The sequence below is a fragment of the Dreissena polymorpha genome, chromosome 10, assembly GCF_020536995.1.
Source record: "Dreissena polymorpha isolate Duluth1 chromosome 10, UMN_Dpol_1.0, whole genome shotgun sequence".
Classification (NCBI taxonomy): Eukaryota; Metazoa; Mollusca; class Bivalvia; order Myida; family Dreissenidae; genus Dreissena; species Dreissena polymorpha.
In genome coordinates, this window is record NC_068364.1 from 58,191,527 (window position 1) to 58,218,750 (window position 27,224).

The 27,224-nt window shown below is 32.7% G+C and overlaps 2 protein-coding genes across 7 annotated transcripts in view; both read right to left on the reverse strand.

The window, feature by feature from the left end:
- The window catches only part of LOC127848171 (perlucin-like protein), a 262,524-nt gene that overhangs the window by 169,712 nt on the left and 65,588 nt on the right, over nt 1-27,224 (reverse strand). The window lies entirely within an intron of this gene.
- LOC127848161 (uncharacterized) lies at nt 207-26,735 on the reverse strand. 6 transcript variants are annotated; one of them, XM_052380457.1, is made up of 10 exons: nt 26,572-26,735; nt 11,584-11,895; nt 9,364-9,690; nt 8,254-8,580; nt 7,141-7,467; nt 6,034-6,360; nt 4,921-5,247; nt 3,294-3,410; nt 3,056-3,118; nt 207-696 (listed from the first exon to the last, which is right to left on the reverse strand). In XM_052380457.1, exons 1-10 carry the CDS (start codon nt 26,648-26,650, stop codon nt 614-616), a joined length of 2,289 nt encoding a protein of 762 aa, XP_052236417.1. In that variant the 5' UTR covers nt 26,651-26,735; the 3' UTR covers nt 207-613. The 6 variants fall into 6 exon arrangements, with proteins under 6 accessions (XP_052236417.1, XP_052236418.1, XP_052236422.1 ...); XM_052380458.1 differs by lacking the exon at nt 26,572-26,735 and adding an exon at nt 12,856-12,915; XM_052380462.1 differs by lacking the exon at nt 8,254-8,580.

Sequence of the window (27,224 nt, forward strand, 5' to 3'; positions counted from 1 at the left end):
CATAAACAAGTTCCAATTGTTGAGAGCATGGGCACCTATATACAATTTAATATGTAACTTAAAAGAATATCACAAGTTCTGTTGGTTGAACAATATTATACGAAGTGGATGCATTTTGATTATTTCTTTCCTATTTGTTTTTATTAAGGGCAATTTATACTTCTTTCTGTATTTGTATTTTAAGATAATTAATAACAATATGACAATTTGGGATGCACTTTTTAATTTGAATGTTAAATATAAATGTTTTCAATAAAATTAGTATACAATTCAGAACATTATTGTATACTGTTTGTCGATAATGCCAAGAAAGGCCATTTATTTGCTTAATTTTATTTCAATGTTCACGTTCAGAATGTTCAAAAAGTGTTGCAGTTTTGTCCATAATTCTTGAATGTAACTGCATTCCTAAAACATATTGTCAGTTGTGTTAATATTTGATTGATAAAACTCACACAAATTACACACTTCGAGTCCGCATTTTAATGTTATTCTTTATTTGTTGGATATATTGTTTTTATTTATTGTGTTAGCTTAAAGTAAATGAAGCATCACATACATTAAGAACATCAATACATGAGGTACATTACACACATAATAAAACGTATATCTCCTAACACATGTTTTGATTTTGCCGACTACCGACTACACAGTAATCACTTCCAACTTCACTGACATCACTGCCGCTTCGAATATCTTAAAAATAAAATTAATTGATAACAAAAAATGTAAAACACCAATATTTATTAAGATACAAAATACTCTTTGTTATTTGTTGTGGTATGATATATTCAAGGCATGTTTATGTACAATGTTAGCGTGCGGGTCAGTGTCGTATGAAAAGATATCGTTTCGGGAAATTCAAAGCAATTTTTATCTCGTTAAATCTATGTTGCCGGACCCCATCTAAATTTGAAATTTTATTTTGGCTATTGCTATAGGGTACACTGATTTGTAAGGGTTAACGTTATTTTACAAAATATTTCACGAAATATTCGTTGACTCTGAGTGTTAATGCGCTCGCCGGGTATGCGAATACTTCGTTGACGGATCGCACTTAACTAACAGAGAACAACAAAAGCCACGCGCGAGAGGTGAGTTCTTCAGCTTTTTTGTATTTATGTTCTGTTTATTTGGTTTTTAGACACAGAACATTGTTTGGGTGATTAATGGTATAGCACTTCGTATTGCGAAGAAAGAAATTCGCGGAAAAACGGTGATATATAAAAAAAAAAATTCCATTGATAATCAGCATGAATTGAATGATCAGTACATATTTTAACAAAATGAACATACTTGGAAATAAATCAAGAACGTGCTTACTATTCGAAATAAAAGATCAATATATCCAGTAATGTTACATGTTACATTTTAGTTTACTAATGTATTTGAGAAAATTCAAATGTTTGAAGAGTCGCGTGCACATTTTTCATCTGCACTTCGTTTACCGATCATCTAAAAAACAATGGCACTTCGTTTCTCGACATCTAGACACTTTTTTCTAGATATAACACACCCGTTTTTTGTGAATCAAAAATGCAGACTTCGCTGTGGAATACTGTTAAAGTAAGCAGGCAATAAATAAAAATGTATGTACTTAGTACGCAAATAAAAAAACGAATTACCGAAGCATGTTCTTATCCCTTTGAAATATGATTATGATTTGGTATAAATGTGAAAGATAAATGTTAAACAAATTGGATATGTCTAATGAGTAAAATCTTTATGACCATATATTTTAAATTACGTTCTAAACGGTTGATCTAAAGCATTTATCTTTATGCCCAAATGAAGGTACTAAGGCTATTTACTAATACATGTATATTAGATAGCATGTCATGAATAATCACTCTGCTTAAACTGCCTCTCAGAGATAATATCACTTCTGACCAAGTTTGGTGAAGATCGGATGAAAACCGAGAGAGCGGACACTTAATACGGACCGACCGACCGACAGACAGACAAGTTCTATCCTATATAGCACCCTAAAATTCGTTTGTGGGGGTATACTAAGTACTGACTCCATAATATGACATTTAAACATTTTATGTACGCATTCCTTTTTTCCAGAATCAGTTGTTTTTACGATTTAATTTTACCCGTGTTTCTTTAAACTCAACCAATACAGTGATTTAGGGTAAGGTGAATCGCACTTCGAGCAAACGTTAGCGTTGCGTAAAGGGAAGTGCTCCCTATAAGCAGGGCTCAAAATTAAGGGAGTTTTACCATTCACTTTTTAATTTTGTTGCTACGCATAAGTATCGTTTTGATGATGCGATTCAAATAAGCACAACCGACATAGGATTTTATGAAGAACAAATGTGTATTTGCCTCATAAAGACCCCTTCACTACCGTTATCTAGAGCCCTGCTATAAGTAAAATTAAACACGATTGTGTTGATCCGCATTATCCGTTGTGTTTTCATTTCTCTGAATCTCAAGTTACCAATAAAAAACAAGTTCATTATGTACACATTTATTTAATAATAAATATTATCTTATTTGAAAATTGCAATTATAATAAACATAGTATAGATTAATAGTAATGTGATTTTTGAAAAATATATTTTCAAAATGTTTCGTATGAATAGCCATAATATAAATAAATGCATTTAAGGTAGAAGATAAAACTCAGTTATTAGAGTGCCCGCTTTGTTGAAAGTCTCCGTAATCTGAAGTGCCCTTTATCGGTAAACAAAGTGCCTGCAACGTTATGTATGCCACCTATTACAACATGCACTATCTTTGTTTATATTTCATTGAATACTATCAAAATTTCAGCATTTGAAGCACAGTGATTACTCGACATGCTGTAATAGCAAACAATATCTTGCAATAATTCTATGTAGTTTTATTTTGTTAAAATGTTTACAGTTCATCCAGTTTATGCTGTTTTCCGATCGAATTTTCTATTTTTTGGGCAAAACTGTACCATTCTTCCGTGAAATTGTGTATCCCCAATACAAAAGGATACACCATTTATCAACTCGACCATGTGTCTTGTCTTAATAAGTAATCTTTAGGACATAACTTTAAATAAAACAGAGGAACTTACCTCTCGCGCGTGGCGTTTGTTGTTCTCTCTTAGCGAAGTATTCGCATTCCTGGCGTGATGCGGCTTTGAAAAATAAATAGCAACGAAAATAATCAACGTACTGTTGATTATATATCATGTTTTTTACGAATGCACTCGTAATCCAAGTTTTATTGAGATATAATTAGACATGAATAACAAGCATATTGCCAGAAACATTCATATTGTACAAAAAACTGAGAATGTGAAAGATATATACCTTTTTTTCTACGTTTTAATATGATGACCATAACAACGACAACAACGATGATTATAAGTCCACCAACAGCGCTACCTACTGAACCAGCAATCACTGCACTATTTCCTCTTGGCAATTCTTAAAATAAAATATTATTTGAATTTACTGTATAATTTATATAAAAGCAATATATATATTTTTCATTTAAAGAAGGGAAAACTTCATACATAAAACACTTTGGAGCAAATGTTTTGAAGTTATCATTTCTATTTTTATAAGGAAATATTTCAATTTTTCGACGATTTTCACGACAATGTAAGCAAGGCTAAAAAACAAGACATACACTGCCGTCCGGAGATAATGTATATTTAATTAATGATGTTTCTTTGGCAATAAAGCAGGTGGACAACTATTTGATCTGTTTGTACCTTTTTGCCAGGTCTGCATTAGTTAAACGTTTTAATTGCTTTCAAAATATGCCTAAGTTAATGCAAGCAGTATAATATTTTGCTTTTGCATGGAAAACGAGAAATATGCGACACTGACGCACTACTATGTCATACATTCATCGATTCATCACATAATAATTGATAAACTTTATTTTGTATTTTACAATTGACTGTTCTGCATATTGGTATATCTTGGATGAACGTTAATATATATTTAAGCAGAGATTACACTAGATGACAATATGTCACAGTTAAGCATAATGGTCAAATTTCAAAAGGTAAAGTAGAAACGAGGACTACTAGAATCTTAAAAATAACAGCATCCGGATAAACATTGTCGATAATTCGATCACCCGTAGATGTTGTTGGTAGAAAAAAGAACTCCAGGAAATGAAATTTCCCGGACAAATGCTCAGCCGTTTATTTTCAGACACGGTTATATTATCTACACGAATTGAATAAAAAAAAAGATATTTTTAAATAAAATATTTGTAACAAGTCGTTACATAATTACTTTTTTCACAAATTGGTACATTGTGAAAAAGCAAACTTTTACTTAAGATGACACAAATAAACACATTAAAAAACAAACAATGATGTTTCATAAACATATTCCTGTAGTGGCCTTCTTAACAGTTCCAAAAATAGTATTTGTAAAAACATAACCTCTATGTAGAAGTTGCCTTAACAAACTAAAACCAAGATTCTCTTTATGATACAGTTACACGTGTTTGATTGTTTGCTTCATTGGAATAGTAATACTGAGAGGAATAGGGGCACTTCATATATGTAGAAATAAACATTTTTATTAACATGTTAAACTTTCTGGAAAATACAGTACATACGATTTGGAGTCAGATGCATGATTCCCAATACAAACAGTTTTTTAATTAAAATCATATCATATAAATTTTAACTCGCAGATATGTGTGTTTCAATCGTTAAACAATCCGAGACTCAACATATACTTTGTTATAAAACTTTACGTCTAAACCGGAATCCCCTCTAAAGCTGACTTTTATTATGATACAGGGGATGTCCGGTTTAAGAGGTTTCCAAAATAGGACATAACTCTGCGTCAGTGTAAATCAAATGCAGAAAATGCATTGATATATATGTAGTGCTAGCTAGATGTAAACAAACAAATGTTTTATGTGCAACATGTATGAATGAATAACTAAATATGGTGTCATAAATACCTGGCAATTCTAATGTCAGAGTGTTGCTTTTTATAACAGTACCATCCGAAGCTCTTATAGAGCACGCCCATTGGTCACCAACGTTAGACCTGGACAAGTGCTTAAGTGTACATTTGTGCACTGTGTTTGTACACGTGCAGTCGGCCAGATAATCTAAATTCGTTGGGATATTCAGGCAGTCTCCTCCGTTCTCTTGCGCGATCAGAGCTATTTCTCCATTAAGCCACCACGAGACGATTTTGTAGTCGTCATGGTGACAGGTCAGATGTGGTGAGCGACCAGCTGACACGTCTGTCGTGTCTGTATGTAGGGTCACCAAATGGGCAGCTGAATGATAGTAAAAATTTCAATAAAATTGTATCTATTTCGTAAAGCCCCGTAAACACTCAATAACAACGAACTTTTCGTAAAATATCTCGTTAAATGCAGTTAACCCATACAAATAAGTGTTCCTTATAGCAATAGCCAAAAATTCAACGATATATGTATTCTGTTAACTTAGATTTAACAAGATATACAATGCGTTTTTATTATTTTTTGTAGTAAAATATATTCCGTTTTAATTGCCCGCAACGAAATCGATTCATACGACACGCGAACACTCAATTGGTACATGAACATGTGTTGAATATTTAGTACAACACAAAAATAAAAAATAGCACTTTGTAGTTTGTTCAATCTATGTTACCAGACCAAATCAAGGAATGAAATGTTGTTTATTGCCATAAGGAATACTGAGTTTGTATGTGTAAACTTAATTTTATGAAATATTTGACGAAGTATTTGATGATTTTCAGTGTTAATGGGACTTTTATGATATAATGTCAAAGACATTTGTATTTGTAGATACGTGTGTTTCAATCGTTAACCATTCAGACACTCAACATATTCTTGGTGACAATACTTCACGTCTAAACCGGAATCCTCTCTAAACCGGAATTTCGTTAAGATACAGTGGATGTACGGTAAAGGAGGATTGCAATTTGCGTCAGTGTCAATCATATGCAGAACAAACATTATTTGAAGAATATGCTGTGCTTGCGAGATGTAAACGAACAAATGTTTTTAGTTCCACATGTATAAATTGACAACTAAATATAATATCATAAATACCTGGCAATGTTAATGTCAGAATGTTACTTTTTATAACAGTGCCATTCCAATCGCTAATAGAGCATGCCCATTGGTCACCAACGTTAGGCAAGGACAAGTGCTTTAGTGTACATGTGTGCACTGTGTTTGCACAAGTACAATTGGCGAGATAATCTGGATTCGTTGGGGTATTCATGCAGTCTCCTCTGTTTACTTGCGCGCTCAGAGCTATTTCTCCATTTAGCCACCACGAGACGAGTGGGTCGTTGTAATGGTGACAGGTCATATGTATTGAGTGACCAGCTGACACCACTGTTGTGTCTGCATACAAGGTCACCAATTGGGGAGCTAAATGATGGTAAAAAATGTATTAACACTGTATTTATTGTTTAAAGCCCCGTTGACACTCAAAATCATCGAATATTGTGTAACATATACCGAAAAATAAAGTTCACCCATACACATCAGTTTTCCGTACATAAATAGCTCAACTTTCAATGCTAGATGTGTTCTGGATTTGACAAGATACACAATGCTTTTTTATCTTTAAGTTGAACAATATATTCCATTTTAATTTCTTCCAACGACATCTATTCATAAGACACACGAGCACTAAATTGGTACATCAGCATGTGTGGAATATATTGTACCAAACAAATATAAAAAATCATTTTGTATCTTGTTTAATCTTGTTTAAACACATCAAGCAATGCAATTTTAATCTATTGCTTTAAAGAATACTGAGTTTGTATGTGTAAACTTTATTTTATTAAATATTATTCGAAATATTTATTGATTGTGAGTGTTAATGGGACTTTAATGAAATAATATCATTTAACTCGTATATATGTGTGTTTCAATCGTTCACCATTCAGAGACTCAACATAAACTTGGTTACAATACTTCACTTCTAAACCTGAATCCCCTCTAAACCGAACTTTCATTATGATACAGTGGATGTCCGGTTTTAGAGGTTTCGAATATATGACATAACTTTGCGTCAGTGTCAATCATATACAGTATACGCATTGACATAATAATTATATGTTGTGCTTTATAGATGTAAACGCACAAATGTTGTTAGTGCCACATGTATAAATAAATAACTAAAAAAGGTATAATAAATACCTGGCAAAGTTAATGTCAGAATGTTACTTTGTATAACAGTACCATCCCAATCGCTAATAGAGCACGCCCATTGGTCACCAACGTTAGACGTGTTGAAGTTCTTAAGTGTACATGTGTGCACTGTTTGTGTACACGTACAGTCGGTCAGATAAGCTTGATTCGTTGGGATATTCAGGCAGTCTGTTCCGTTTACATGCGCGCTCAGAGCTCTTACTCCATTCAGCCACCACGAGACGATTGGGTAGTTGTCATGGTGACAAGTCAGATGCGGTAAATGACCAGCTGACACGTCTGTCGTGTCTGCAGATAGGTTCACTGATTTGGGAGCTGAATTATGGTAAAAATTGCAATACAATTGTATTTCTTTTGTTAAAGCCCCATTAACACTCGAAATCAACGAATATTTCATAAAATATTTCGTAAAATACAGTTTACCCAGACACATCAGTGTTCATTATAGCAATAGCCAAAATGTCAACGCTAGATGTGTTCTGGTTAAAAATATTTAACGAGATACACAATCCTTTTTTATTTTGTGTCGTACAATATATTCCATTTTAATTGCCCGAAATAATATCTATTTATACGACACACGAACACTCAAGTGGTACGTGAACATGTGTTGAAAATATTGTACCACAAGCAAATAAAAAGGAAAATTTTGTATCTTGTTAAATCTATGTTACCAGACTACATCTAGCGATGAAAGTTGTCTATTGCTATAAGGAATACTGAGTTTACATGTGTAAACTTAATTTTATGAAATATGTTACGAAAGATTCGTTGATTTTAAGTGTAAATGGGTCTTGAATGAAATAATATTAAATACATTTAACTCGTTTATATGTGTTTTGTAATAGTGAACCATTAAGAGACATATTCTTGGTTACAATACTTCACTTCTAAACCGGAATCCCTTCTAAACCGGACTTTCATTATGATACAGTGGATATCCGGTTTTAGATGTTTCGAATAAATGACATAACTTTGCGTCAGTGTCAATCATATACAGTATACGCATTGACATATATGTTGTGCATGATAGATGTAAACGCACAAATAATGTTAGTGCCACATGTATAAATAAATATATAAAAATGGTGTAATAAATACCTGGCAAAGTTAATGTCAGAATGTTACTTTTTATAACAGTACCATCCCAATCGCTAATAGAGCACGCCCATTGATCAACAACGTTAGACGTGTTGAAGTTTTTAAGTGTACATGTGTGCACTGTTTGTGTACACGTACAGTCGGCCAGATAAGCTGGATTTGTTGGGGTATTTAGGCAGTCTGTTCCGTTTACTTGCGCGCTCAGAGCTTTTACTCCGTTTAGCCACCACGAGACGATTGGGTAGTTGTCATGGTGACAAGTCAGATGCGGTGAATGACCAGCTGACACGTCTGTCGTGTCTGCAGATAGGTTCACTGATTTGGGAGCTGAATGATGGTAAAATTGCAATACAATTGTATTTATTTTGTTAAAACCCCATTAACACTCGAAATCGACGAATATTTCGTAAAATATTTCTGGAAATACAGTTTACCCATACACATCAATGTTCATTATAGCAATAGCCAAAATGTCAACGCTAGATGTGTTTCGGTTAAAAATATTTAACAAGATACACAATGCTTTTTTTATTTTGTGTAGTACAATATATTCCATTTTAATTGCCTGCAATAATATCTATTCATACGACACACGAACACTTAATTGGTACGTGAATATGTGTTGAAAATATTGTACCACAAACAAATAAAAAGGAAAATTTTGTATCTTGTTAAATCTATGTTACAAGACTACATCTAGCGATGAAAGTTGTCTATTACTATAAGGAATGCTGAGTTAACATGTGTAAACTTAATTTTATGAAATATGTTACAAAAGATTCGTTGATTTTAAGTGTAAATGGGTCTTGAATGAAATAATATTAAATACATTTAACGCGTTTATATGTGTTTTGTAATAGTGAACCATTCAGAGATATATACTTGGTTACAATACTTCACGTCTAAACAGGAATCCCCTCTTAACCGGACTTTCGTTATGATACAGTGGATGTCCGGTTTTAGAGGTTTCGAATGTATGACATAACTTTGCGTCAGTGTCAATCATATGCAGAAAAAGCATTGACATATATGCTATGCTTGCTGATGTAAACGAACAAATGTTTTAGTGCCGCACGTATAAAGAAAAACTAAATATGGTGTCATAAATACCTGGCAATTCTAATGTCAGAATGTTACTTTTTATAACAGTACCATCCGACTCGTTTATACAGCACGCCCATTGGTCACCATCGTTAGACCTGTCCAAGTTCCTAAGTGTACATATGTGCACTGTGTATGAACATGTACAGTCGGTGAGATAATCAGGATTCGTTGGGGTATTCAGGCAGTCTCTTCCGTTTACTTTTGTTCTCAGAACTATTTCTCCATTATGCCACCACGAGACGATTGGGTAGTTGTCATGGTGACAAGTCAAAAGTGGTGAGTGAACAGCTGACACGGCTGTCGTGTCTGCATATAGGGTCACCGATTTTGGAGCTGAATGATGGTAAATATTGAAATACATTTTTTTAAAGCTACGTTAACACTCAAAATCAACGAATATGTCTTTAAAAAATTCGTAAAATGCAGTTAACCCATAAAACATCAGTGTTCCTTATAGTACAAAATTTCAACGTTAGATATGTTATCGTAAAATAGAATTAACCAGATACAAGTGCTTAATTTTTATATTTTTTTTAGTAAAATATATTCCATTTTTATTTCTCGGATCAATATTTATTTATAGGACAAACGAACACAAAATTGTTACAATAAAATGTGTTGAATACATTTTACTACAACCTAATAAAAAGGAGCATTTTGTATCTTGTTAAGTCTTTTTACAAGACCACATCTACCAATGATATTTTGCCTATTGCTATAAGGAATACGGAGCTTTTATGTGAACATATATTTTTCGGCGTAGCTTTTTAACGTCATTTTTGAACTTAGATGATCTTTCTTCGTAATAGGTCCCAAATGAATAAATCCGAATTGTGCATAGGCTAATAATACAAAAATCACGTAAACATTGGATGCATATCATTTGAACTGAAATATGAATATATTATAAATTACACGTAAATTACAATAAATTAAAAACTGTCATGATACAAAACATCCTCTAAACATTACATCGAAACGTTTCTCCTTAGTTTACGAAGCAGTATAGCATAAATCACATGTCTCTACAATTAAAAGAAGCTATTGTTTATATGCCGCAGCGGTCACATTAAACACTACAAAAACAGGCTAGATTGTACTGTACCGGTACGCAGTTGTTTATCACTATCGACAAAGTGGGGGTTTGAGGGCGGTAGCCACCGATACTAAGGAAATATATAGGTGTTGGAAATATATCTGTCTTTGATTTATTCTAATCAATGTTTGCGTTTATTAGTGTAAATATGTTTATTTGCACTTCGTTTTGTTTATTTTTTATACCGGTACGCAGTTGTTTATCACTATCGACAAAGTGGGGGTTTGAGGGCGGTAGCCACCGATACTAAGGAAATATATAGGTGTTGGAAATATATCTGTCTTAGATTTATTCTAATCAATGTTTTTCGTTTTTATTAGTGTAAATATGTATATTTGTACTTCGTTTTGTTTATTTTTATATAAAGTTCTGTCTTTCGGCAAAACATTCATATCTCTATGATGCATGCAATATTGAGTACTTTATGTCTACATTATAGTAACATCTTTACATATTATACCACATTATCTTTTATTTCATTCCAACGTTATGTTCATAGTATTTCAGTGGCAAATATGTTTTTGTTTCCTATTGAAACCAATGTATAACTCGTTCAATTATGAAAACCTAGTCATTACAATTCTTATTGACATGAAAATATACAATTTCACATCTTCTTGTTCTTCATTTCTTATTTGTTTATACAGTTAAATATATTATCTTATTACCTTCATTAAAATACATGGTCGCTTCATTCCATCTTCTTTCACTGGTCGCAAACATTTCAACATCAACGCCGTATATATTTTTAAAGATATTTCTTGTTTGAAATATTTTACGAACTATACGTTGAGTTTTTTTAGTGTTAATGGAGCTTTAATGAGATACAATCATAGATACTTTAACTCGTATATATGTGTGTTTCAATCGTTATCCATTCAGAGACTTAACATATACTTGGTTACAATACTTCGCGTCTAAATGGGAATCCCCTCTAAACCTGACTTTCATTATGATCTAAGGGATGTCCGGTTTGGGTTAGGGTTGCGAATGTATGACATAACTTTACTTCAGTGTCAATCATGTGCAGAAAAAAGCATTGGCATATATGTTGTGCTTGCTATATGTAAACGGACAAATGTTTATAGTGCAACATATAAATGTATTGCTAAATGTGGTGTCATAAATACCTGGCAATGTTAATGTCAGAATGTTACTTTGTGCTGTTCCAATAGAGCACGCCCATCGGTCACCAAAGTTAGACCAGGACAAATCCTTAAGTGTACATGTGTGCGCTGAGTTTGTACAAGTACAGTCGGCCAGATAGTCCGGATGCGTTGGTTCATTATGGCATTCTTCTCCGTTTACTTGCGATCTCAGAACTATTTCGCCATTTAGCCACCACGAGACGAGTGGGTTGTAGTTATGGTTACATGTCAGATGTGGTGAGTAACCAGCTGACAAGTCTGTCGTGTCTGCATAAAGGGTCACTGCTTGCGCAGCTAAATGATGGTAAAAATTGCAATAAAATTGTATTTATTTTTTAAAGCCCCATTAACACTCAACATCAACGAATATTTCGTAAAAAAAAATCGAAAAATAAAGATCACCCTTGAAAAATCAGTGTTCCTTGTAGCAATAGACAAAATGTAAAACGCTAGATTTAACAAGATACCACATTCTCTTTTTATTTTTTTATGTTTTGTGGCATAGTATAGTCAATACATGTCCATGTACCAAGTTAGTGTGTGAGTGTCGTGTAAATATATATACTTGCGGAAAATTAAAATGGAAAATATTGTACCACACAAAATATAAAAACAGAGCCTTTTATATCATGTTAAAATATATCTTACCAGACCACATCTAGCGTCTAAAGTTTGGCTATTGCTCTAATGAACACTGACGTTTTTGGTAAAAAATTATTTTACGAAATAGTTTATAAAATATTCGTTGATTTTAAATGTTAATGGGGCTTTAGGGGATTCTATGTGCTATCTAAAGTTTGAATTAAATGCGTTTTATACACGATTTGTATGCGTGTACTTGACGATACCATACATTGAGAAATTAAGCACTCCAAAACATAAAACAGTTACAGCAAATACCTCATGAGTTAAATTTTGACATTTGAATGGATTATGTAATTATACAAAGTGAAGCAGTCGATGAAAATACCGATGAGCAAAGAAAGGCCTTCACAATACTTGTTTTGGATAAATTTGCTCAAATTACTAATCACCAAATATTTTTTCAGTTATAAGTCGCATGACGATAACAAACATATATGTTCAATACACTCATTTGTTTAACCTTTGCTAGCATTATAATTAAAAATGAGCATATCGCAAACAAAACAATAGTATAGAACATATCAAATCACTTACTTAATATTATATTATTATTATTTCCGATATTTAACTATAAATAAAATATTAACATCAAAATATACATATACATACCCACATTGACCAACAGTGAGAACGAAAGTAGCAATCTTAAATACATAGTGCACTGAAGCCGACCGCTACTATCAATCAAATGAACAAATAGAGATATAAATATTAGGTTAACACGCATTCTCAAATTAACGACCAAAAGCATGTCACAAGGTAATTGCAGTCGAAGTGTTTTGACTAAAAAAACAGTAGTTATTGAAAGTAACTTTTGATTAACAAGAAAACTGTATGTGTTTGTGATTCGCCTGTAATGCAAGTTATTGGCTAGCACACCAAACCGTCATGTTAAATACAACTTGTAAATTTACAAAAGTTTCCAGCAGGTATTTAGACGAAAAAAAAAACACATGTAGATGATAACTATGTGTATTAAAGCTTCGTAGATATGTCCATTTTTCGATTTTAGAATTAATTTCTGGTAAAATCAGAATTTTTTTTCTCACATGTTTGACCAAATAAAATTGGCCGAAATTTTGAGAATGAGTGTTAAATAGATTATTATATTATCGTACAGATAAAGTTAACAAGGTCCATCGAAACATTAAGTGAAATCAAATGGACAAGCCTCCGCGCAGAGATTTGACTGGTTCCGAGCACAGCTCGCTACAGTGATTCCATTTGGGGAGATAACCGCTGGAGTTTACACAAGGGTTATTGTTTCTTTGATGGGATTGTTTGCCGTGTTCAAACATATTTATGTCATATCAAGGCGATTGGTTAACGCACTATGTTCCTGGTTAGGTGGTTCAACAGTGTTAAGTACGCATTCTTATTCCAGAAACTGCCATCTGCCCTACTTGAATCAGAGGTAAGGGAACGGACGTGGAAAGGATTTTAAGATCAATACCTAAACAAGTTTCGAGATACTTAAGGGTAATGGTTAGGGTTCCTTAAATATTACTTTTAATGGGAAAGAACAGTATTTCTTGTATATGTTATTATTATTATTATTATTATTATTATTATTACTATTATTATTTTATTTTTTTTATTAACATCATATTTTAGATTAGTTTACGACTTAGGTTATGGTTAGTTTACGACTTAATGATGAAAAATATTTGCCTTTTATTTAACATAAGATAGTGTCTAAGCGTTAAACCGATAGAAGAGTTTCGAAAGACCTGCGACGCACGACGATTCAAATGAGTACATTGGGGCCGGGCATCACAGCTACGGGAACCACGGGACCCACTCTTCCAGTGGGGATCGGACCCTAATTAAGGATAAGTTAAAAGACTCACACCTTTTTTACTATCGCGATATAATGGCCTTGCTGTTAATTAAAAAACTACGCCGTGCAAATCCAGAAAAGTTGGTGTTTATTTTGAAACGAGCTTCTGTAAAAAGCTATCTGCTCGTTATTGTATTTCAAATATATATTTATATGTATTTCTATATAAAAATACATGTCATATTAGATTGTCATAAAGTATAACCTGCTATACATATATAAATGTAGTTATAGGGAAATAACCCTTACACGTTTTGTTAATCTTTAACATTGCAAGCTAAATGCAACCTAGTATATTTATTGGATACTAGTCTTGATTATGTAAAAAAGGATGTTTTGAAAACCATTGTTATCTACCTAACAACACTAATCAAAGTTGTCAAAACAGTGTGCTATTGTCTGCTGTCTCAATAATTTAATGTAGTCAAATTATATCAAAAATGTAGGTTAATTTGTTTGTATATTTGTAAATTTATGTTTTTAAAATTGTAAACTAAAATATTCATCATATATTTACAATATGCAGGTGAATAAGTTTGTATATATATATATGAATTTTAAATTGTAAATTAAAATATTCATATTATATCGAATATGTTTGTGAATTCGTTTGTATATATACGATCGTCAAATATGTCATATTTGTTTTTGCAACAGAACATGGTTTTGTGTTAATTGTTTATGGTGCTGACATGTTTGTGTGTGTTCTTTGCTTTTTGTTCCTTTGTTTAAATTGTTGTTTACATGATTTTCGTTCTTTCATAAGCCATTTAATTGTTCCGCTTAAGTTGTGCTTGTTTTTAATCACAATGACAATTTACCATATTCTATATTACGGTCGAACACTGATACTTTATTGTGTAATTCTTTGAATTGACTTAACTACGTATTATTTCATATATTTATCGGGGTTTAATTATTGTAGACAGAGATTTGATGCAATGAACTATGTAAAAATTATTAAATTACAAATGCTGATGTCTATTGTTTACAAGATTTTCACTGGAATGCAAAAAGAGACAAAACATATACTCACAATAGGATGGGGAATGCTTGATTAGTTTTGGGTCAACTAATTCGATTGGTGTTGCTTTGTTACAACCCGTTTTGTAATAAAAAAACCCGAATTGTAATAATTATTACAAAGTGGGCTGCGATGCATTATTACATTTCGGGTCGACAGAAACAACCCGTTTTGTAATAAAAACCCGAAATGTAATAAATTTTATAATGACTATTAAATCAGAGATACATACTTTTTTAGAAGTTATTTTCATGTTTAAATAAATTTTAGAGTAGGTATTGACTGTTCCCCCGACCTTTGTTCTTATAGACACCATCAACAAATCATGAATGCAATTATTTATTACAAAGTGGGTTGAGATGCATTATTACATATCGGGACGACAGTAACCACCCGTTTTGTAATAAAAACCCGAAATGTAATAAATGTTATCATGTCCATTAAATCAGAGATACAGACATTTTTAGAAGTAATTTTCATGTTCAAATTAATTTTGAATTAGGTATTGCCAGTTCCCCCGACCTTTGTTCTTATAGACTCCATCAACAAATCATGAATGCAATAATTTATTTCAAAGTGGGTTGCGATGCATAATTACATTTCGGGTCGACAGTAACAACCCGTTTTGTAATAAAAACCCGAAATGTAATAAATTTTTTCATGCCCATTTAATCAGAGATACAGACCTTTTTATCAGTTATTTTCATGTTTAAATTAGTTTTAGAGTAGGTATTGACTGTTCCCCTGACCTTTGTTCTTGTAGACTCCATCAACAAATCATGAATGTAATACTTTATTACAAAGTGGGTTGCGATGCATTATGACATTTTGGGTCGACAGTAACGACCCGTTTTGTAATAAAAACCCGAAATGTAATAAATTTTATCATGTCCAATAAATCAGAGATACAGATTTTTTTAGAAGTTATTTTCATGTTTAAATTAGTTTTAGAGTAGGTATTGACTGTTCCCCCGACCTTTGTTCTTATAGACTCTATCAACAAATCATGAAGGTAATTATTCATTACAAAGTGGGTTGTGATGCATTTTTTACATTTCGGGTCGACAGTAACAGCCCGTTTTGTAATAAAAACCCGAAATGTAATAAATTTGATCATGTCCATTAAATCAGAGATACAGACTTGTTAATAAGCTATTTTCATGTTTAAATTAGTTTAAAAGTAGGTATTGACTGTCCCCGACCTTTGTTCTTATAGACTCCATCAACAAAACATGAATGTAATAATTTATTACAAAGATGGTTACGATGCATTATTACATTTCGGGTCGACAGTTACAACCCGATTTGTAATAAAACCCCGAAATTTAATCGATTGTACCATGTTCGATAAAGTCCCAAAAACAGTCTTGTTTAAATTCATTTTCATGTTGAATATCAGTTTTAGAGTAGGTATTGACACTGTTTAGAGTAGGTATTTAGGGTAGGTATTCCCCCGACCTTTGTTCTTATAGACTCCATCAACAAATCATGAATGTAATAATTCATTACAAAGTGGGTTGCGATGTATTGTTACATTTCGGGTCGACAGTAACAACCCGTTTTTGTAATAAAAACCCGACATGTTATAAATTTTATCATGTCCATTAAATCAGAGATACAGACTTTTTTAGAAGTTATTTTCATGTTTAAATTAATTTTAGAGTAGGTATTGACTGTTCCCCCGACTTTTGTTCTTATATATTCCATCAACAAATCATGAATGTAATAATTTATTACAAAGTGGGTTGCGATGCATTATTACATTTCGGGTCGACAGTAACAACCCGGGGCCCGTCTTATCAAAGATCGTACGACATTCTCACCTTACGATGCAATTTTCGAAGCGCCATATATACGTAACCGTCACATTTATAATTACTTTTGTTGAATATTTCCATTCATGTTCAAAGAAGCTGTAAAATAGCCTTTATATTTGAAACATACAAATCATAATCACGTATATTTTAAAATTACAAAATTCAATCGTAAGTTAACATTGTCGTACGATCTTTGATAAGACGGACCCCAGATTTGTAATAAAAACCCGAAATGTAATAAATTTGATCATGTCCATTAAATCAGAGATACAGACTTTTTTTAGAAGTTATTTTCATGTTTAAATCGTTTTAGAGTGGGTATTGACTGTTCCCCGGACCTTTGTTCTTATAGACTCCATCAACAAATCATGAATGTAATAATTTATTACAAAGTGGGTTGTGATGCATAATTACATTTCGGGTCGACAGTAACAACCCGTTTTGTAATAAAAACCCGAAATGTAATAAATTTTATCATGTCCATTAAATCAGAGATACAGATTTTTTAAGAAGTTATTTTCATGTTTAAATTAGTTTAAGAGTAGGTATTGACTGTTCCTCAGACCTTTGTTTTTGTAGACTCCATCAACAAATCATGAATGTAATAATTTATTACAAAGTGGGTTGCGATGCATTATGACATTTCGGGTCGACAGTAATGAACCGTTTTGTAATGAAAACCCGAAATGTAATAAATTTTATCATGTCCAATAAATCACAGATACAGACTTTTTTAGAAGTTATGTTCATGTTTAAATTAGTTTTAGAGTAGGTATTGACTGTTCCCCCGACCTTTGTACTTATAGACTCCATCAACAAATCATGAAGGTAATAATTCATTACAAAGTGGGTTGCGATGCATTATTATATTTCGGTTCGACAGTAACAGCCCGTTTTGTAATAAAAACCCGAAATGTAATAAATTTGATCATGTCCATTAAATCAGAGATACAGACTTGTTTAGAAGTTATTTTCATATTTCAATTAGTTTAAGAGTAGGTATTGACTGTCCCCGACCTTTGTTCATATAGACTCCATCAACAAAACATGAATATTATAATTTATTACAAAGTGGGTTACGATGCATTATTACAATTCGGGTCGACAGTAACAACCCGTTTTGTAATAAAACCCCGAAATGTAATCAATTGTACCATGTTCGATAAAGTCCCAAATACTGTCTTGTTTAAATTCATTTCCATGTTTAAATCAGTTTTAGAGTAGGAATTTAGAGTAGGATTTTACAGTAGGTATTCCCCCGACCTTTGTTTGTAAAGACTCCATCAACAAATCATGAATGTAATAATTCATTACAAAGTGGGTTGCGATGTATTATTACATTTCGGGTCGACAGTAACAACCCGTTTTGTAATAAAAACCCGAAATATAATAAATTTTATCATGTCCATTAGATCAGAGATACAGACTTTTTTAGAAGTTATTTTCATGTTTAAATTAATTTATGAGTAGGTATTGACTGTTCCCCCGACTTTTGTTCTTATAGATTCCATCAACAAATCATGAATGTAATAATTTATTACAAAAGGGTTGCGATGCATATTACATTTCGGGTCGACAGTAACAACCCGTTTTGTAATAAAACCCCGAAAGGTAATTAATTTTATCATGTCCATTAAATCAGAGATACATACTTTTTTAGAAGTTATCTTCATGTTTAAATCGTTTTAGAGTAGGTATTGACTGTTTCCCCGACCTTTGTTCTTATAGACTCCATCAACAAATCATGAATGTAATAATTTATTACAAAGTGGGTTGCGATGCATTATGACATTTCGGGTCGACAGTAATGAACCGTTTTGTAATAAAACGCCGAAATGTAATAAATTTTATCATGTCCTATAAATCAGAGATACAGACTTTTTTAGAAGTTATTTTCATGTTTAAATAAGTTTTAGAGTAGGTATTGACTGTTCCCCCGACCTTTGTTCTTATAGACTCCATCAACAAATCATGAAGGTAATAATTCATTAAAAAGTGGGTTGCAATGCATTATTACATTTCGGCTCGACAGTAACAGCCCGTTTTGTAATAAAAACCCGAAATGTAATAAATTTGATAATGTCCATTAAATCAGAGATACACACTTGTTTAGAAGTTATTTTAATGTTTTAAATAGTTTTAGAGTAGGTATTGACTGCCCCCGACCTTTGTTCATATAGACTCCATCAACAAATCATGCATGTAATAATTTATTACAAAGTGGGTTGCGATGTATTATTACATTTCGGGTCGACAGTGACAACCCGTTTTGTAATAAAAACCCGAAATGTAATAAATTTTATCATGTCCATTAAATAAGAAATACAGACTTCTTTAGAAGTTATTTTCATGTTTAAATTAATTTTAGAGTAGGTATTGACTGTTCCCCCGACTTTTGTTCTTATAGATTCCATCAACAAATCATGAATGTAATAATTTATTACAAAGTGGGTTGCGATGCATTATTACGTTTCGGGTCGACAGTAATAACCCGATTTGTAATAAAACCCCGAAATGTAAGTCATTTTATCACGTCCATTAAATCAGAGATACAGACTTTTTTAGAAGTTATTTTCATGGTTAAATCGTTTTAGAGTAGGTATTGACTGTTCCCCCGACCTTTGTTCTTATAGACTCCATCAACAGATCATGAATGTAATTATTTATTACAAAGTGGGTTGCGATGCATTATTACATTTCGGATCGACAGTAACAACCTGTTTTTATTGATTGAATGTTATAATTTATTACAAAGTGGGTTACGATGCATTATTACATTTCGGGTTGACAGTAACAACCCCTTTTGTAATAAAAACCCGAAATGTAATAAATTGTACCATGTCCATTAAATTTCGAGATACAGTCTTGTTTAAAGTTATTTTCAGTTTTAAATTAGTATTAGAGTAGGTATTGACAAATCATCAGACCTTAGGTCTAATATTTTTTCATCAAACAATCATAAATGTTAAAAGATATTACAAAGTGGGATGAGACGATGTGTGAGCGAGGGAGGGAGGGAGGGAGGGAGGGAGGGAGGGAGGGAGGGAGGGAGGGAGGGAGGGAGGGAGGGAGGGAGGGAGGGAGGGAGGGAGGGAGGGAGGGAGGGAGGGAGGGAGGGACGGAGGGACGGAGGGACGGAGGGAGGGAGGGAGGGAGGGAGGGAGGGAGGGAGGGAAGTAGGGAGGAAGGTTATTGTTTGAAGTTGGCAAGCGGCCATGCTGTCAAACAGACAGACAGTAGGTATACTATACTTACGAGCAAAAATGCTGCTGATCGGATTGTATTTGAAAAGGGTTACCGCCTTTATAAATAGTAGTTCAAATATAAATCGATGGTCCCTACACTTCTCCATGCTCCTGATATTTCCTTTACACACAATTTCTTTTGTTTGGCCTATTCAGTACATAATGTACACTCACTGAAGTAACGCAACAGCGAAATGCACGTAAATAGCTAGTGAGTAAATTGGTATGTTTGACGTAATGACGTTATGTATACGTCATTTGCGATAGCAGACCGGTTACACTTTAGATGAAACCTCTTATCAGTACATAATGGTCCACTCATTAGTGTGTGAATATTTTTTCTCATATCTGAATATAGATTTCGGTTTACTTTGTTATTTCTAAAAAACCACATACATGTATTGAGTGTTATAAAAACTGCCTTAATGTTGATACAATCAAGGGAACTTAGTTCACGCAACCAAACCTTGTCCTCCATTATACTGGTTAGCGAGTATTTGTCGGACAGCAGTATTTACCGGACGTTCTATGTATTTCGTGTATTGTAACGCTGCAACGCAATTTGCTTCGTCAGATACTTACAGATGTTTGTTTTCTTGAAGTTGACATCAAACATTTGTTAATTGCTTGTATTAAAAGCTAAACAAGTGTGATGTTTTCAAATCTCGTATGAATGTAATGCGACATCCTGGCGGGGGATATTAATAGCCCGCGCATGCTCAAAAGAAATCCCTTACTGAAACCCGAACTGTGTGCTTGAGATTTTCGTTCGTCTACTGTAATAGAGCAGGTCTCGATTATTTGTATTACAATCTTTTATTGAACCCAAAACTCGTGAGTTTTACACGCACACATGATTTAAATTATAGATGGTTTACATTAAAATCCCACACAATTTGCTGTATACATACATGTGATTTGCTCACAAAATGTACTAAGTAAACAATTACATATAATAGAAACAAATCTCTTTTTTTTCATAATTTTAAAATTATAAATTCACTGTTTGGATTTTCTCCCATAATACTAATTCGATAGAAATTCCTATTACTTTATATTATTATATTTTATATAAAATTGAAACAATAAAAGGTACTTAATCTTGATGCATTATACATTTTTTTATCCAGAATTGAACAATATTATTGAATACAATTGTTTATAAAACAGAGTTTACCCCCGAAAAAATGTTGTTCAATGGATTTAATACAAAAAAATGTTTGCACCACTCTGTGCTATTAGAATTCGGCAACGGTTAATCAAGGATGACTCTTAATGGCTATACTGGATTTTTGCCAGGAAGAGACTTTCTTCAATTAAAAATATACATGCGGAATGTGTCGCCCCTCATTAGCCTGTATGGACTGCAGAGGCTAATAATGGACGAAAATGTACACACATGCATTAAACCCCCTTTTCACAGAGTGAGACTTATTTTATTTAATCACTTTTGTAATTGTATTCGTACTCCGTGTTTAATGAAATGTAGGTATACTGTAGGCTACTTGTGAACAATTTTACGAACAAGTCGGTCCTTTATATTGCAATTGCCTAACTTACCTCAGGATGATGAAACACATTTACATGTCATAATTGAAAACTATAATTTACGCTCGATGTGTACCAAGTAACGACGTTAATAAAAACATAGCAGTAACCTCGAATGCATGCATCTGAAAGTAACAGGCAATTATTACTACGTTAAGAATGGAAGTTTGAAAGATGCCTTCAGTGTTCAACTCATTTTAAATTCACGTCAAGGAAAACGTAACAATGCAAAAATTACACAATTAATGCTCGATTAATCGATTTGTAGCGACGATTACAATTATTCGCTAGTCAATTCGCGACAACGTCGTTTTATCAATAGCTTTAAATAATATTTTATTAATATCGTTGTATTAAAACTTTGATATTTACAACCTTATATGTTTTTTTGTTCAACTTAACCTTAGTAAAAATTAACAACAGTGTTTGTTTAATTAAGGCCCTGCTTTTGCTGAATCAAGGATAATAATAATAATATAACATCCTAACATTTAATCAGTGTTCATAATTATTTTTATATGCAGAAGCATGTATAATTATACAATTAGAATAACATGTGAAGTTTACGCGAGACCGACTGCATACATAACTGAATGTTCACTTGCCCGACGTAATGTTTCACTAAACCTGAACAGTCAGTCTAATAGTCATGGCGTCTGTTTTAGTACGATATGTTCAATAAAACATATGAGCTGTGCTATGTGAAAAGGGGGTTTAATGCATGTGCTTAAAGTGTCGCTCAAGATTTGCATGTGCAGTCCGCACAGGCTAATCAGGCACGTCACTTTCCGCCTACACTTGAAATTTGCCAAGAAGAGACTTTCTTGAAACGAATAATATCATAAAGGCGCAAATGTCGTCCCTTATTAGCCTGTGTGGACTTCACAGGGTAATCTGGGACGGCACTTTAGGCACATGCATTAAACCTCTTTTTACAGAGCAAGGCCCATTTCTATTGAATGTAAACCGCTATGTAGCTAAGCTTACTCAAACAGGAAGATCAATTCATAAGTCTTCTGCATTTGTCTGTGTCAAATAAACATTAATTTATATATTTAACTCAATTCTAAATAAAAATGGCATACGAAAAGGATAGAACTCGAACAACTCGTATGAATATTTCTTTTAAAAGTTAACTAGTCTATAACTTATGCTCTATGGAGAAGTCAATGAGGGGAAGGTATCTGTTTTATTAACGTTATACACAAGAAAAGGCCTCATATTTTCTCAGGCCGGGTAAGATAATACATATTAAATATTATATTCATTAAAATAAATTAATTTGATTTTTTTGTACGAATTTATGTGTTTCCATAGTTATTATCCACAATATTTTTTTTTAATCGTTGTGTTTCGCTAGGATGATCCACAGTGGAACACGCATTCTAGAATATTAAAAATATTACTTAATTAATTATACTTAATTATTCACAAACTATTCTGTTTTTTTATGGAATTGTTTTGGTACCTTTGACGCAGTAGTGGAAACTGTGGGTCTATTATAATATACCGATACTGACGTTTCATATCGGAAACATGCCGCCAAGAACATTTAGTATTATACATTACACGTGGTATTAAATATATGCTGTTATCGCCCTCATTTTCGTATGTCTATTAAACAGATACAATAATAAGTGAATCGTATTAACTATGATTATTATTTCCTTTTGCCTACTGTTAAAAATGTTAAGGTGATGGTATGACTGTATTAGATAGAGTAAAAGCAATCAACTTGTGCGATTATTTTATATTATGTTGACTATTTGTAATGAAGAAGATCACTTCTTTGTATGATTTTCAAAATTTGAAAATGTAATTGTATTGTTATCATTATCAATTATAATATTCTAAAGGTAATTGTTTTGTTATCATTATCAATTAGAATATTCAATTTACATAAAAGAGACAGCAAACATATGTTTAATGTTAAATGATTAAATAAATCTCTTTTTTTTCATTTGAGAATAAGCATTACGTAATAATGTTACTTATCTAAGTCTGTGTAACTGAACAATTTTGAAATTTTTAATTGTATCCAGCATTGAAAATATAATCGATCATTTAAACAATGAGGATTTTTTTTGTAAATGACATTCACCACCGAAATTATATATTCATTATGTAAATGACTTATTGATTCTAATCTTTGAATGATTTTGACATGTCTTTTTATTTTTGTTTTACCCACTATTTGTATACATAATTTTGTGTTGTACTTCTCAAATACATGTACCATGTCTTTGCTATCTCAAACACATACTGTGTATAGGCTATAAATTTGCAATATGCTATTTAATGCCGAATAAATGTAATGTTATGTTATGTGGTTTTGGACATTGCATTGACCAAAAAGGCCTTTTAACAGATTTTGGCATGTTTTGAAGTTTGTCATTAAATGCTTTAAATGATAAATGTAAACATTGGATCGAAAAGGCTCCAGTAAAAAATCAAGAATAAAATTTAAAAAAGGAAAAAAAAGTAGCCCTCATCAGGACTCGAACCAGTGCCCCCGTAGTCCTGGAGTAAAAACCAATTACACCGCTCGGCCATACTGCCAAGTATGTATGAGTGACGTATTTTATACTTTATATAAGCAATCTTGGTAGTTTCACAAAATTAAACGACAACAACAGACCTCTTCAAATTATGCAATCGTTTCGCGTTGCAACGCTTTATAATTTTCATGTTTTTTAAATCGTCAAAAGATGCATATTATGGCTATATTATACCATGGTAAATGTTGAGTATTACTGTTTCAAATATCATAACTAAAACGAAAATGTGCGAATCTGAAACATCTTTTTTCAATTGTGTCAATTTACCAAAACGTGAAAAGATCCCTTTAAGCAACAAAACCACATCGATGGCAAATGTATCTGTCTTCAAATATATAACGAAATTTTCATATACTAGTATGTCCACTTCAATCATTTTGAATGTGAAAAATAGACAAATAAAACGACCTTATTATACCCCCACAAACCAAGTTTAGGGGAGGGGGGGGTATATAGGAGTGAAATTGTCTGTCTGTCGGTCTTTTTGTTTGTCGGTCTGTCCTAAAGCGTTTGAAAGGGCTGTAAAACAAAAACTAACATACTTGTTAATAATATTCACTAAAATATAACTCTAAAAAACACCAGATTCTGCATATATCCTGACACTTATTCCACTGATCGGGTGGGTACGTTGGCCGGTGTGTTGGTGTTTGCGTTGGCCGGAGTGTTGGTGTGAACGTTGGCCGGGGTGTTGGTGTGTACGTTGGCCGGCGTGTTGGTGTGTACGTTGGCCGGGGTGTTGGTGTGTACGTTGGCCGGCGTGTTGGTGTGTACGTTGGCCGGCGTGTTGGTGTGTACATTGGCCGGGTTGTTGGTGTGTACGTTGGTCGGGGTGTTGGTGCGTACGTTGGCCGGCGTGTTGGTGTGTACGTTGTTCGGAGTGTTGGTGTGTACTTTGCTCTGAGCTTTAATGAGTACATACGAGCGACGCGGAGAGTCAATAGCTGGGAGTTGTATTATTTCAACTTGTGATTTAGGTACAAAGTCCTCAAATACGCCCCGTTTTATTGAGCAGAACGTTTGCAGGCAAGGATTTTTTAAGTTTGATGTAAATTTACAGGTAAGCACGGGTTAATTATTTTGTTCTACAAGTATCCATAGTTCATTTACGTGTTTACTTATGTTAAGGAAAATAAGCACTGGCTGATTTCAGACGACAATTAACTTACTTTGATTTGAACATTATGTTTACACTTTTAGAATTAGTATACACTGTGTATTCGACGTAGAATTATGTCGAAGATTCGTAGGCTAACATAGGAAATATAAGGCTTTTGTCGTGTATATATTATGGTTTATACAGTGACCCAGGTAATTATTTCGGAAATGGGGTTTTCACCAATATATTTTGAAAAATAGGGGGATTTCATTCTTGAAATAGGATGAAATGAGTTATACAAGTGCATACCTTAAAGTCATTGCTGCTTAACTTCTGTTGAAGCTGCGCACTTGTATTGATTCAATAAAACCGTAAACTATCATAATTAACTTAAATAAACTGATGTTTCATAACATCTTTAATCATTAAAACTGTCCATGATATACACTTTAAATATAAAAAAGCCTGATGTTAACTGATATCTTTGTAACTGTTAACTGATATTTTGGCGCAACAATCGCGGACGTCTTTCTACCTCTCTTAGACATATTTATTTTTCGCATCGTAATAGAAACTGAAAGTAGGACGCTTTACAAATATATGCACAATGAGCGACCAATTAAGTCAGATTGAAAACGCATGTACATGTATATCGTCGTAAATAATTTGGTCAGTCGCTATATTTAAATATGAAAATATTTTCGCAGATCGTTTTGAATAACTTTACTGTCATCCCGATATGTAATAATGCATCGCAACCCACCAAGTAATAATTTATTACAGTTATGTTTGTTTGATGAAATGTATAAGAACGAAGGTCGGGTGAATAGTAAATTCCTACTCAAAATTGTTTTTAAACATGAAACAATATTCTAACAAATCTATATCTCGGACTTTATCGGACATCTGACAATTTATAACATTTCGGGGTTTTATTACATAACGGGTTGTTACTGTCAACCCGAAATGTAATACGGCATCGCAACCCACTTTGCAATAATTATAATTTTCTGTTATATCGGTCTCATTTAAATAGTTTTATAAATATATAAACACCAACAATTAAATGTTATGCCATACTTTATTCTTAAACAAACGATGTTTATAAAACATATTCTATAAAATATATGGTGATTTTAAATGCAATAATTGTATTTGTGGATTTTATATAAATAGTATAAATACAATACTTACTATAACTTATTCCATCCGTCCTTTCGAAGCGAATTAGCCCCAAAATTGTAATTAACACTGAGAGCCTTAACGCTGTCATTTTTGTTCAATCATAAACAGGTAGTGTTCAACAAATGAACAGCGACTTAAAAACATGACATCAACCGTTATCAGTTTGGTTTACTCCCGATTGTCCCACATTTTTATTTTAAGAGTAAAATATCGATAACGGAAAATACAGGTAAGTCGCATATCTGGGGCTCGAAAAGGGGTATTTATTTCGTGTATTTATTTGATTAAATTAACAAAACATAAACACAAAAGTGTTTCTCGATAAATATTTTATTTTTATTTTCTTCCAATAGAGGGAATATAGACACACTTTATTAACATTTTATATTTAATCACCAATCGATTTAATACCTATAAAATGAAATATGAATGTATTAAAAAATCAAACAATCTCAGGTAATTTGTTTATTTAACAATCTCCATTTAATCTTAATATTTCGATTCAAAGCATCAATCATTCAATCCGTTATTTAATCTCCCCTCTGAATAAAGATCCTGTATACTTTAATTCGAATGGCATACTAACACTACTTAGTTATAAGTAACACTGTTATAAGATCAATGAGTATACAAGTATACATATTAAAATACAAATCTGAATC

What these genes read in the sequence shown, in the direction of transcription:
- LOC127848161 (XM_052380457.1), bottom strand. Translation starts at nt 26,650, where the DNA reads ATGACAGCGTTAAGGCTCTCAGTGTTAATTACAATTTTGGGGCTAATT. An exon ending in GACGGATGGAATAAGTTATA is followed by an intron (nt 11,896 to 26,571) that starts GTAAGTATTGTA and finishes ACCATCATTTAG; the next exon opens with CTGCGCAAGCAGTGACCCTT. An exon ending in TCTGACATTAACATTGCCAG is followed by an intron (nt 5,248 to 6,033) that starts GTATTTATGATA and finishes ACTATCATTCAG; the next exon opens with CTGCCCATTTGGTGACCCTA.